The sequence below is a fragment of the Myotis daubentonii genome, chromosome 16 (genome assembly GCF_963259705.1).
Source record: "Myotis daubentonii chromosome 16, mMyoDau2.1, whole genome shotgun sequence".
Classification (NCBI taxonomy): Eukaryota; Metazoa; Chordata; class Mammalia; order Chiroptera; family Vespertilionidae; genus Myotis; species Myotis daubentonii.
The window spans coordinates 27,105,951-27,119,361 of record NC_081855.1 but is presented as its reverse complement, the minus strand read 5'-3'; the positions used below and the strand labels follow the sequence as shown (position 1 = coordinate 27,119,361).

Below are 13,411 nucleotides of genomic sequence, written 5' to 3'. Positions count from 1 at the left end.
GAAGTCAGAGAAGACATGGGTGTGAACCTGGCAGGGACGGTGGCAGCTGATAGAGTGAGTGGTGCAGTGGAAGGCATGTGGCTCAGGCTCAAGCTCCACTCATTTTTTTTATTGATTTTTTACAGAGAGGAAGGGAGAGGGATAGAGAGTTAGAAACATCTCTCCCATAGGGAAAAAGATCTACCTAGCTGTTCACTGTGAATGAATCTTGGAGACTTTAGTGATGTACAGATGAAAGCCTTTTTGTTTGTTTATTGGCATCTTTAACATTACATAAAACATTCAGCCCAGCCAGCGTAGCTCAGTGGTTGAGTGTTGACCTATGAACCAGGAGGTCACGGTTTGATTCCCGGTGAGGACACATACCCAGGTTGCCGGCTCGGTCCCCAGTGTGGGGCGTGATGGAGGTAGCCGATCAATGATTCTCTCTCAACATTGATGTTTCTATTTCTCTCTCCCTCTCCCTTCCTCTCTGAAAACAATAAAAATATGTATTTTTTGAAAACATTCAGAAGAGAGTGCTAAACAACTCCACTTAAAGAGCTTAATCTGCTCAGCTGCCCAGCTGGGAGTGGGCGTAAGCTTTGCAGCCAACATATTTTGGCAACAACCTCATGATCTGATGACAGTCAACAGAGGCAGCCTGGGCACAGACCACAATGGAGAACTCCGCATCCCCTCCAAAAGGGGTGGTTCTACATAGAGTCACAGAAATGGAAGGCGTTCATCACTCAACTGTGAATCAACCAGAGTTTTTTATAACTTTGTTTTGACATTTGTCATATTTTAAATTTTGCTGGAGCCTCAAAAACTGGGATTGACTCAGGGCCTTTTTCATCTCTTAAATAGCCCTGATGTCCCTCAAAATAGCATGCGTTTTGGCAGTTGTCAGCAGGCTACTTTAGAGAGGGAGGTGGCTGACCCCTGGTAACACTGTTTGCTCTTAAAGGTCCAGGCCGCACTCCTAAATATTCAAGCAGCAGGAACTCTGTAGAGGAGACCTTATCCAGGCACCTGAGCAAATTAAAGACTTTAAAAAATACATGCATTGCTTTTTCTATCTGTAAGAGAAATACACACTTATTGTGGCAAATTTTAAAAATGCAGAGAATGAAAAAGAAGAAATGTTTTAAATCATCTAATAGCCTACCACCCAAAGACAATCTTTTTAATTTAAAAGCCAATGGAAAGGATATTCAATCACTATATTAACAAAGAGTTTTAAGAAGCTGTGGGATAATGCTGTATTTATAATCTAAAAATAGAGAACAGGCTTTATTCATAATTGGGGAAAAATGGAAGTAACCTATATGTCCATCAAAAGGTGAGTGGATAAACTGTGGTACATCTATGCAATGAAATATTATTGAGCAATAACAAAAAATGAGCTATCCAGCCACAAACCTTCATTTTGCTTTGTGAAAGAAGCCAGTCTGAAAAGGCTAGATACTGTATGATTCCAACTATATGACATTCTGGAAAAGGCAAAGAGATGGTAAAAAGATCAGTAGCTGCCAGAGACTGGCTCGGGGATACACACAGGAGGAGCATAGGGGATGTTCCGGGCAGTAACCCTGCATGGTAACCATAACTAACTATAGATCCATGACCTGAGACATTTATCAAAAGCCATTGAACTGCACAACACGAAGGGTGAACCCTAATGTAAACTGTGGACTTTAGTAAATAACGATGTATTAATATTGGTTCATCAATTGTGACAAATGTACCACATTAATGCAAATTGTTAATAACTGCAGAAACTGTGAGGGGTACATAGGAACTTCCTGTACTATCTGCTCAATTTTCTGTAAACCTAGAACTGCTCTAAAAAAATAATGCCTATTAATTCATTTAAAAAAAAAAAAAGACATACCCTGGTTATACAACAAGACCTTAGCTCTGCTTAAAAGGACTCAAGAGAACAACAAAAGGGTGGCGTGGGCAGCTCCAAGCTCTCACCCCAGCCCACACACAGAAACATCGAAAAACAAGCAGAAACTGTCAGAACTCTGGAAAACACTGTTTCTAAGAAGAGCAACCGGGCATAGCTCAGTGGTTGAGCGTTTAACCTATGAACCAGGAAGTCCTGGTTCGATTCCTGGGTTGCTGGCCCTATCCCCATTGGGGGGTATACAGGAGGCAGCCAATCAATGATTCTCTCCCATCAGTGATGTTTCTCTCTCTCTCTTCCTCTCTAAAATCAATTTTAAAAATTTTTTTTTATAAAAAAGAAAAGAAAGAAAAAGAGCAACCTGGCAGTAGGAAAGCACTGTGGTGTTTTTGCTTGTCCTTGCCCACTCCCCGCTGGCTCAGGAATATAATCAAGACGCCTCGCTCCGGGCTCTGGTCCTGTTCTGGAAGAGCAGCACACACCGTATTCACAAACTGTCAGGTGCGTCTGTTCTAACCCGGCTGCCGGCTGCCCCAAGGAGTGGCATAGGGTACTCATCTTTGTCTCACCTGACTCGGAGCTCAGACGGAAAAAGCATGGGCATGGCTCACGGATGCTGCAAGCTGAACCGCAACATGCCAATGTCTGGGGCAAAAGATTACGGTGGAAACACCTAAGCGCCAGAAGCAAAAGCTGGGGGAACCGGACCCCTCCTACTTTGAAAATAGATACTTGCACACCAACGTTCACTACAACATCCCTTACAGTAGCCAAACGGTGGAAACAATCCAGATGCGCATGGATGTATGAACGGATTTTTTAAAATGTGGCGTATACATACAAGGCAATGATGAAAGGAATGAAGTCTGGGCACATGGTACAACATGAACGAACCCTGAAAACATTATGGTAAGTGAAGGAAGCTAGACACAAAGGGACAGGTCCTGTAGGGTCCCCTTTATATGAAATATCTAGAGTAGGCAAAATCACGGAGACAGTAAGCAGGTTAGAGGGGACCAGAGGCTGGCGCGGAGAGCGAATGAGAAGTTAATGCTTGGTGAGCACGGAGCTTCTGATTGTGGTGATGAAAAGATTCTGGAAATAGCGGAGATGGTTGCACAACATTGTAAAAACAACTAAAGCCCCTAAGTTATACCCTTAAAAATGGTTAACCTGGCAAATTTCGTTATCTCCAAAAACATTGTTAGAGACAGATGTGGAAAGACTGGGAAGAAGCGGAACTCTATGCCAAGAAGTATAGCAGCGAGGTTGAAAGAATTTCAGATTTGAATTTTTTTTTTTCTGCTTCTTCATATTTTTCTAAAACTTTCCAAAAGAGCAGGTTCTACTTTTAAATGGAGAAAAGTAAACTGAAAGCAGAAAGGATGCGGGAGGTAGCGCCATGGAGAGCGGGCGGGTTGGAAGCCAGGGTCCCGCCACCCTACCCGCGGCTGCGCGGCGCGGCGCGGGGGTCCGGGGACCGGCCGGGGGGCGGGCCCGGGGCTGGGGCTTGGGGTCCCGCCCGGGGCGCCCCCCAGCTCGCCCAGCGCGCGGCTGTACTTGTCCGCCAGGTCCTGCAGCAGCGTGTTCTTCCGCAGCCGCAGCGGCTGCGCCGCGCCCTCGCGGCAGGTGGGGCAGGACCAGCGGCGCCCCGCGCCCCACAGGCCCTGCAGGCAGTCCCGGCAGAAGCTGTGGCCGCAGGGCAGCGTGACGGGCCAGGCCAGCAGCCCCTGGCAGATGATGCAGCCCAGGTCATCCTCCGCCAGCCACACGGGCACCGTCAGGCCGTCTTCCGGGCTCGCCATGGTCCCGGGCCACCGGCCGGAAGCAGGGCCGCCCCGGGCCGCTGCCCGCTGCGACGTCTCCTCCGGCTCCTCCCTCGCCCCTCCTCTCCCCGCCCCTCCGGCCTCCTCCCCTCCCGGTGGCGGTCCCGCCGCGCTGCTGTCAGTCTCCGCTCCTGCAGAAAGCGGACTCTCACCCCGGCTCCTGCGCTGGGAAACCGGCTCGCCCCAAACCGTTAGGAGCCAGCTGATGCCCCAAAGATTCCCTCCTGCTTGATGTCCTCCCGTTACAATGCAACCCCGACAGCTCTGGGGAGAAGAAAAGAGAGAGGATTCGATTCCAGACTCTTAAGCGAATGTGTCCACTAGGTGTCACCCAGCCCCTTAACAAGCAGTAAGGAATTAAAGAAGGCGCAGCGCACACGGTTAGGAAAACAGTACCTACCGTAACAGCGGTTCTCAACCTGTGGGTCGCGACCCCTTTGGCGGTCGCACGACCCTTTCACAGGGGTCGCCTAAGACCATCCTGCATATCAGATATTTACATTACGATTCATAACAGTAGCAACATTACAGGTATGAAGTAGCAAGGAAAATAATTTTATGGTTGGGTCACAACATGAGAAACTATTTAAAGGGCCAGAAGGTTGAGGACCACTGGGTAGTAAGTGACATACTTTAAAAATACCAGTGTAGCCGTAACCGGTTTGGCTCAGTGGATAGAGCGTGGGCCTGTGGACTGAAAGATCCCAGGTTCATTCCGGTCAAGCGCATGTACCTGGGTTGTGGGCACATCCCCAGTAGGAGGTGTGCAGGAGGCAGCTGATTGATGTTTCTGACTATCCCTCTCCCTTCCTCTCTGTAAAAAAAAATCAATAAAATATATTTTTTAAAAATACCAGTGTAGACCTGGAGATTATTATGCTAAGCGATATAAGCAAGCCAGTCAGAGAAGGATAAGTATCACATGATCTCACTTATATGTGGAATCTAACGAACAAAATAAACTGATGGACAAAATAGATCTAGAGACGTGAAAGCATTAAACAGATTGTAGAACTCAGAGAGAAGGCGGGGCTGGGTGGGTGGGTGGGTGGGAAGAGATCAACCAAAGGACTTTTATGCATATATGGGACATATATGAATAATCGGTGGTGAAGGCCTGGGGTGGGGGCGGGCACTGGGGGGCAAGCTGGAGGGGGCTCATGGGGGGTAAAGGGGACATATGTAATACTTCCAACAATAAAGATTAATTTAAGAAAAATACCAGTGTTCGGGCTCCCCTCCCAGAGTCTGATTTCATTGTCTGAGATGGAGCCCCAGCACTGGTATTTTAAACACACACACACACACACACACACACACACACACACACACACACACACGGTAAGTCAAACGTGCAAAGCTGAGTGAGCCTAGAGTAGACTTTAAAAATCCCTAATACAAGGCAGGATTGTGCCGCTGTCTCCTTACTGCCCTCTGCTGGCTGGAAGCACATTACCCAACAGGCATCCTGGTTGAAAGCACTAGAAAGTCTGTTTGCTTGCAGCTTGCACACCTGGTTCCAGCGGGGCTGGCTTTCTTCCTCCTCTCTTATTCCAGTTCTAAGCGCATTGCAACCAGAAAACGGAGCTGGAAGAGCATCAAGTCCTCTCCAAAGACCCAGAGGCAAAGGAACCTCCAGGCTTGCGTAGCAATAACTGAGTGGCAGAGACCAGATCCCACCTCCCTCTGATCTGTTGAAATGAACTAATACTGTCTTATATTTTACCCCCGTCTTACATGATCTCAAAGTCGGTACCAGATAATACAAATTTGTGGCTATTTCCTGTTAGTTGTTTGTTTTGGGGGGTGGAGGGGAGGGTGAAAGAATTCATACTGAGCATTGAGAGAGAGGCAGAAAGAAAGTTTATTTTACTTTCCCTGAAGGGAAAGGGCCAGTGCATTGTTATTCAATACAAGGCAAGAAACAGAAAGTGGCTCCCCCTTTTAAAGCCTTGCTACAGTTGCTAGGTGATAAGGAAGGAAAGAGGATTTTGGGGGCTGAAATTAAGCAGATATCAGGGGGTTGACTTTGAAAAGTTTGTTTGCTTTTTTTAGGAGATAGTCTAGGCAGCTGTTCTAAAGAGGTGTCTTATCAGTATTTTTCTGAGCCTGTAAAACATGTAAAAGTTATGAAGAGTTCAAAAAAGGCTTGTTTAGCCGAAACCGGTTTGGCTCAGTGGATAGAGCGTCAGCCTGCGGACTGAGAGGTCCCGGGTTCGATTCCGGTCAAGGGCATGTACCTGGGTTGCAGGCACATCCCCGGTGGGGGATGTGCAAGAGGCAGCTGATCGATCTCATCGATGTTTCTAACTCTCTCTATCTCTCTCCCTTCCTCTCTGTGAAAAATCAATAAAATATATTTTTAAAAAAGAGGCTTGTTTGAAGCAGGTGGGAACTTTCTACTAACTAGAGACTTCTTGATGCAAATTATCCCTGAGTTGTAAAAATAGCAGGGAGGAGGAGTATGCAAAAATGTAGCCTTGAGCATAACTTAACTTGTCTTACAGTTTGAACAGAGGGGCTGTTTGAATCAGAGGAGCTAACAATCTTGGGATTTAAGAACTACGTGCTTCTCATAAGTTGTAGAAGGCTACAGCAAAAAAAAAAGAAAGGCCCACTTTTCTGTCCTTACATTTCCAATACTGGAAATTGCAGGTAGTAGTCAATAAAACATATCTTTTAGTGCTGCTCATCAAAGTTTCCAACTCTTTCCCTTTCTAGGCACCTGGTAGGATTGGCACTTCCCTGGCCCACTTGAAACACACAGAAATACTGCTTAACTTCCCATCAGCTCAAAAAGCTAGTGAGTATCATTGTAATCTCTTTCTGCCAGCTGCCCTGACTATGGAAATGAAGCCGCGTGTGGTGGCCTGAGTCTCTAAGTGGCTAAGATGAGCAGACACCCTGCCAACCGACATAGGACGTGGAGTAAAGGAGAGAAATAAACTCGGGGTATGTTAACTGAGGTTTAGTGGGTGCTTGTTGCTGCAGCAGAACCTAGCCGACCCTGACAGATGAATAGTTGACCTCTGAGCAACCATAAACTCTGTCCTCTATTTTTCAATCCGTGAGACAGCAGGTTTCCATCAGAGTTTTAGTGACCCTCTGAGGCACTCACAGGGGCCCGCCCTTAAGTGAACATCGAAACAATGAAAAACGCACCCTTGCTTTCTAGCGGCCACTTCTCTCAGTTTCGTCCTGCTTCGGGTTATATTCCAGGGCCTTCGGATCATTGTTCTGTCATAGTCTGCGCAGAGTTTCTCATTGTCACCTGTGAAATGGTTGTTCTGAATTAGCTACTCCACCACTGGGAAGCAGGCCCTGCTCCAGTCTAACCTGTTCTCACTCTTTCCCTTCCCGACGACCTGTGCTCCAGCCATAGTTGAAGTTTCCAGAACAGGCCATGTTCTCTCTTATCTGTGGGCCTTTGTACACACTTCTTTTCCCTCCTCCCCCACCCTAACCCAAGTATCTTCTATTCATTCTTTAGGACTCAGCATAAATGTATCTCTTCATTCAGCAGGACTGACTCAAGTAAAAGAAACTTCCTTGTTCTAACAAGTCAAAAGGGAGAAGAGGATTTAATGTAAGAGTACAGAGGAGTCGTTGGGGAATCCGATGACCGAGATCCAGCCCGGCCTCAGAGACCAACTAAAACCAGGCACTCCATTTCATTGGGCCTTTATCTCCATCCCTTGTGTCTGTTCTCTGCCTTTCTGAGGGGCTTCTAAGAACCCACATTTCTCTCAAGCAGCTTGTTACTGTCTATTCCTCTTTCTTCCCCCTCTAGACCGTAGGTTCCTTGAGGGCAGAACTGTGCCTTTATTTTCCCGTCCTCAGAACTTAGCAGAATACAACCAACAGAGCTTACAGGAGGGGGGAAAGGCCGACAAGTAACCTGACCCTTAATATACAACCCAGCAGGTACTGAAACAGGCGTTTTCAGGGCGTTTTAGGAGCCAGAGGAGGAAGCAGCCCCTCTCTATTGGGCGGTCGGGAAGACTCAGAAATGACACCTGGAAGCTGCTGCTTGTCCTCTGACGGGGCCGGGGGGGGGGAGGGGGGTCCCCAAAGGAAAATACCACAAACAGCAGAGAACCTCTTTGAGAGCCTCCCAACCCTCTAGGTCTCCACCGAAATGAAGAGGGAACACCCAGTGTCTTTCTGCACATCCCTTGAAGGGACAAATTGTAAGGCAGAGACCTTGGTGGTCGACTTCGGCCTCACTTCGGCCATTCCAGCTTTCTTCCAGTTCTCTTTCCCCTCGTCGGGTCTTGGAACATTGTCTTGCCTCAGCCTAGAGCAGCGGTTCTCAACCTGTGGGTCGCGACCCCTCTGGGGGTCAAACGACCCTTTCACAGGGGTCGCCTAAGACCATCGGAAAACACATATATAATTACATATTGTTCTGGGGATTAATCACTATGCTTTAATTATGTTCCATTTGTAACAATGAAAACACATCCTTCATATCAGATATTTACATGACGATTCATCGCAGTAGCAACATTACAGTTATGAAGTAGCAACGAAAATAATTTTATGGTTGGGGGTCACCACAACACGAGGTGCTGTATTAAAGGGTCGCAGCGTTAGGAAGGTTGAGAACCACTGGCCTAGAGGGTTTTCCTCACCCTCGTCCTTTTGACTCACCTCTCAAGAGGTGAGTCAACATCACTTTTGGGAGCAGGAGGAGGCTCCCCACGCCCCCTCAGTTAGGGGAAACCAACCCTATTGCCAAGTGCGCCCAGAGTGGCCTGTCCTTCCTCTGTCTCGGCCTGCCCTGTGGTAAGGTGGCCTCCAGCAGCCTGTGATTGGTGACAGCAGGGCCCACGTCCTCTGGCTCCTGCCTATGCCCAGGGCTTGGCACAGAGCCCGGCACAGAGCCCGGCACCTTGGAGGTGGATCAGAAATACTTGTTGCTTCCATTGCATTTCAATAGTTAGTACCATTTCCTCATTTGAATGGGAAAAACGGGCACGGAGGTGGGGAAGTGAGACCTGACACGTGGGTTGATAGCTCTCTGCCCTGGGCTCCTGGCGGAGTTGCCTCCCTGGCTGCCTTCTTTCCTTACAGAGCTGTAATGAGCAATGCGGACATCATTTTTTTGTATCATCTAAGCTTTTATGTCTTCTAAAATGTGCACAAAGATGGAACATTGTTGATTCCTGAAAACACTCTTTTTAGCAGTGAACAGTGGATGTGGGTTTTTGTTTTGTTTTTTATGTTTTAAAACATCCACTTCATTGTGTGTCGTTCCATATACCAAAAGGTTGCCGGGTTGGTTAGATTCCCGGTCAGGGTACATGCCTAGGTTTCCTGCTGAATCCCCAGTAGGGGATGTGTAGGAAGCAGCCAATTGATGTTTCTCTCTCTCCCTTTCTCTCTCTCTAAAGTCGATAAAAACATATTTTTAAAAAATGTTCCCCTAAGCTTTTAATTTGAACATGGTTTTATTGATTTTAGAGAGAGAAGGGAGGGGGATAGACAGATAAAAACATTGATGAGAGCCCTGGCCTGTTTGGCTCAGTGGATAGAGCGTCGGCCTGCGGATTCAAGGGTCCCAGGTTCGATTCCAGTCAAGGGCATGTGCCTTGGTGGCGGGCACATCCCCAGTGGGGAGTGTGCAGGAGGTGGCTGATCGATGTTTCTCTCTCATCGATGTTTCTAACTCTCTATCCCTCTCCCTTACTCTCTGTAAAAAATCAATAAAATATATTATAAAAAAAATAAAACATTGATGAGAGAGAAATTTGGGAATCTGGTGACTTCTTGATTCATGGCTCAATGCTCAACCACTGAGGCACACTGGCTGGGCTAACACTCAAATCTATAGAAAGTTTGCATGAACGGGGCAATACAAGCCTATCTATACTTCATCTACATCAGCAACTTTCAACACAGGTGCTGCAAAAAAAAATTTAAAACATGCAATACCTGACTATTTGGTCAGGGGCACTGACCTCTTTTCCCTTAGATAGTCAAATAAAAAAAATGACAACAGCCAACACAGTAATAGTCTTCCGATGTGAATGAATCAAAATTATACCTTGTTTTGGTCAGATCAGTAAAAAGTATAATATGTAAAGGTTTTTAATTGATATTTTTTGAGAGAGAGAGAGAGAGGGAGGGAGAGGGAGAGAAACATCGATGTGAGAGTGAAACATCGATCCACTACCTTCTGCACACCCCCTACTGGGGATCAAGCCCACAGCCCAGGCACGTGCCCTGGCTGGGAAGTGAACTGGCAACTTCTCGGTGCCCATGATGGCGTCTAACCAACTGAGCCACGCCAGCTGGGACAAAAAGAATAATCTATGTTTTGGTGTGTCACAGAATTTTAGTAATTAGTGTATGTGTGCCAAAAGAGGAAAAAGGTTGAAAACTGCTGATCTAGATTCATCAGTTGCTAACATTTTACATAGCAGCTCTCTCTGTCTCTCTCCCCAGATATTATATATATCTGTATATATGTGTGTGTGTGTGCTCCCTGTCTTCTTCCATATATATAGTACATATATGTATATATGTAAATACTCTACATATACATGTATACATAGTTATTTTTTGCTGAGTCAGTTGTAGACTGAAAATTGTTATATTTTACTCCTGGCCACGTCAATGCATATCCCCTAAGAACAAGAGCATTCTCCTACACAAATACAACATAATTATCACAGTCTTATCATACTGTTGGCTAATACACATCCATGTTCAAATTTACGTCCTTTGTGCTGTTTTTTTAAATCCAGGATCCAATCAAGAATCACACATTGCCTGGCGTTGCTCTCTAGTCGCCTGTAACTGGAACAGTTCGCACACCACTCCCTGTCACGATGTTGACACTGAGGAGGCCAGGCCAGCTGTTTTACAGAATAGACTATTTCCTCATGGTCGAGTCGGATTAAACTGTTTTCGGGCCAGCGTGCCACTTGAGTGATGCTGTGGGCGCCTTCCCATTGCAGTGCCTTCACTGGAGATGTCCTGGGCCTTAAGACTGGGCCGTGGTGAGGCCCAGGGAGCCGGTGGGTAAAGGCCAAAGCTTTAGTCTTGGCAGAGTTCACTGCCAGTGATGGCTGCCAACTACGGGGCACTCCTGCTGGGTAACCAAGGCCAAGCTGAGAACGTCTCCTTCTCACCAAGAGCTCCCATGGCCCGTGGCCAGCCAGTTCCTTGGCCAGCGGGTCACCTGCTGCTGTGGCCACTCTCTGTTGATGCAGCTGCAAGGGGAAAGAAGAGGGGTGAGGGGGTGGCCGTGCCCATGCAGGCTGGAAGGAACCGCGCAGGGCAGGGGGGACCAGAATTAAAAATAGGGCTGGAACCCTAGCCAGTTTGGCTCAGTGGACAGAGCACTGGCCTGTGGACTGAAGGGTCCCGGGTTCGATTCCAGTCAAGGGCACATTCCCGGGTTGTAGGCTCAATCCCCAGTGTGGGGCGTGCAGGAGGTGGTCAATCAATGATTCTCATCAGTGATGTTTCTCTCTCTCTCCCTCTCTTCCTCTCTGGAAACAATAAAAAATATATTTAAAAAAAAAGAAAGAAAGGTGAGAGACAGAGGGGACAGGCACCCCGGGAAGAAGGAGAAAAGCAGAGAGTGAGAAACACAGACACGGGGAGACTCGGACGCACAGGCCACGCGACAAGAAAGCACCCGCCGAGGTGCTTCCCCAGCCACTTCTGCGCCTGTTTCGGAGGCACTTCGGCTCAGAGAGTCTGGAAAGTGAAGCGAGTTTGTGTTTACACTGGTCAGACTCAAAGGGCGCCAGGGTTTCTCCCAAGGAGCCATATGGGGTCCCTTTCTCAGTCCGTACTTTTCCAAACACAGAACTTCTCCTTGCGCCCCAGAAGCCAGGCCCTGGGCCAGAAGGTTCCTGCTCTAGCTCAGAACATCTCCCCTTTATCCACAGGGCTGTTGGCCGACAGAGAAGCCTGCATGTGACACCTCTGGGGTGCAGGGGGAGCAGGAGAAGGGCAGACGGGAGGGAGGACCCAGAGGAAAGGACACTGAAAACAGCCTCCCCTCTGCGAGTGGGGAGGAATCCCAAATCCTGGGAGCCGGGCCCTGGCCAGGTGGCTCAGTTGGTTAGCGCGTCGGCCCAATATGCCAAGGTTGCGGGTTCGATCCCCAGTCAGGGCACAAATAAGAATCAACCTATGAATGCATGAATACGTGGAACAATAAATGGATGCTTCTCTCTCTCTCTCTCTCTCTCTCTCTCTCTCTCTCTCTCTCTCTCTCTCTCTCTCTCTCCCTCAATAAATAAAAACAAAAAAATAAAAAGAGAACCCTGGGAGCTGCCCCAGGGTGTGACCTTTGCTGATAATAACAGGCCGGGCTTTTCTCACGAGGAAAGGGACTTAGGGAAGGGAGCCGGAGGAAGAGAGAGGGAGGCTGCTGGGCCCCTGGACTCAGCACAGGCGAGAAGGGGGTCTAACCGGGTTCTGCCAGGACAAACTCCAGATGCTACCGGAGAAGGGCGCCTGGAGGAGGACCTTAGCGTGGACAGAGAGGGCTGCTGGGAATCATGTCCCCTGTCTGTTCTTTTCTTTGGCAGAAAGAGAATAGAAAAGGCGCAGTCAGGAGCCATGACCCCGGTCTCAGGGCTCAGAGCCAACCCACGTGAAGGAAGCCGCTCTCTGCCCTCTGCCTTTGGCCAAAAGCACAATCCCCAGGCCCCGCATCTTACTGAGGAGGCTGAAGGATGTCAAGGGCCGGGAGAGCACATCCCGGAAACTCTCCAGCCACTCGCCCTGCTCCTTCTCGCTGGGGCAGGTGAAGAGGAACCTGCGCTCAGGGGTGACGATGGTGAGGCCCGCTTTCCAGCGGTTCCCTTGGACGTCCTTGGGCAGGCCTTCGGACGCCTCGTACCCCTGCTCCCGGCTCCCGAGAAACACCTGGCCCAGGTCAAAGGCGTCCTGGAAATAGAGGCCACAGGGTCATCAGAGGTCACACCTGGGGCACAGGGGCCCCTGCAGCCGTGACGGCCCCCAAACTCTATTTTAGAAAGAGGCGGTGGGCAGGTCTCTACTGGGAACTCTGGCTAGGTGCGACCCAGAATCTGAACGACTGAAACTGTAAGAGAAATCACACGCAGCATCTGTTCAGATGATATTTAGTATCGCTCAGCTGGTTGGAACATTGTCCTGATACCCCAAGGTTCCGGGTTTGATCCCCAGTCAGGGTACACACTAGGATGCATAAATAAGTGGGACAAATGGATGTTTCTCTTTTCTTCTCCTCCCCCTCCCCCTCCCCCTCCCCCTCCCCCTCCCCCTCCCCCTCCTTCTTCTTCTTCTTCTTCTTCTTCTTCTTCTTCTTCTTCTTCTTCTTCTTTCTCTCTCTCTCTCTCTCTCTCTCTCCCCCCTACCCCTTCCTCTTTCTCTAAAATCAATTTTTAAAAGTCTTTAAGAGGATTAATTTTTTTTAGAATGTGACATTTAGTGTTTATGGAGAGCTAACTAAGCACCAGGAATGCCAGTGCTTTACAGATGGTGCCTCTTGCAATCCTCATGGCAACCTCTCAGGAAGGCACTGCTATTAAGCCTATCTTCCGGAGGAGGAAACTGAGGCACAGAGAGCTAAGTACTCTGTCCAGGGACACCACTAAACGTAGCAGGGCCAAACCGGAGCCCAGACAGCTGAGTTCTAGAGCCCTCACTCCTAATCACTGCACTTCCCAGCCTTCTGGTC

The 13,411-nt window shown here is 48.4% G+C and overlaps 1 protein-coding gene and 1 long non-coding RNA gene across 11 annotated transcripts in view; one reads left to right on the top strand and one right to left on the bottom strand.

Annotated features, from left to right (window-relative positions):
* The window catches only part of ADAP2 (ArfGAP with dual PH domains 2), a 54,473-nt gene that overhangs the window by 8,376 nt on the left and 32,686 nt on the right, over positions 1–13,411 (bottom strand). For 8 of the 10 annotated variants that reach the window (XR_009449164.1, XR_009449163.1, XM_059669498.1 and 5 more), the window contains one exon: positions 12,408–12,636. Coding sequence is in view for 8 of the 10 variants with exons in the window: in XM_059669498.1 (XP_059525481.1) it covers positions 12,408–12,636 (229 nt within the window). In the remaining 2 variants the exon portion in view is untranslated. Of the gene's footprint in view, positions 1–3,339; positions 3,766–10,764; positions 10,941–12,407; positions 12,637–13,411 lie in introns of those variants that run through there. The other 2 variants (XM_059669503.1, XM_059669502.1) reach the window with 2 other exon arrangements.
* On the top strand, positions 3,834–8,114 carry LOC132218357 (uncharacterized). Its single transcript, XR_009449166.1, has 3 exons — positions 3,834–4,100; positions 6,442–6,523; positions 7,211–8,114. It is a non-coding gene; the product is annotated as an uncharacterized LOC132218357 (long non-coding RNA).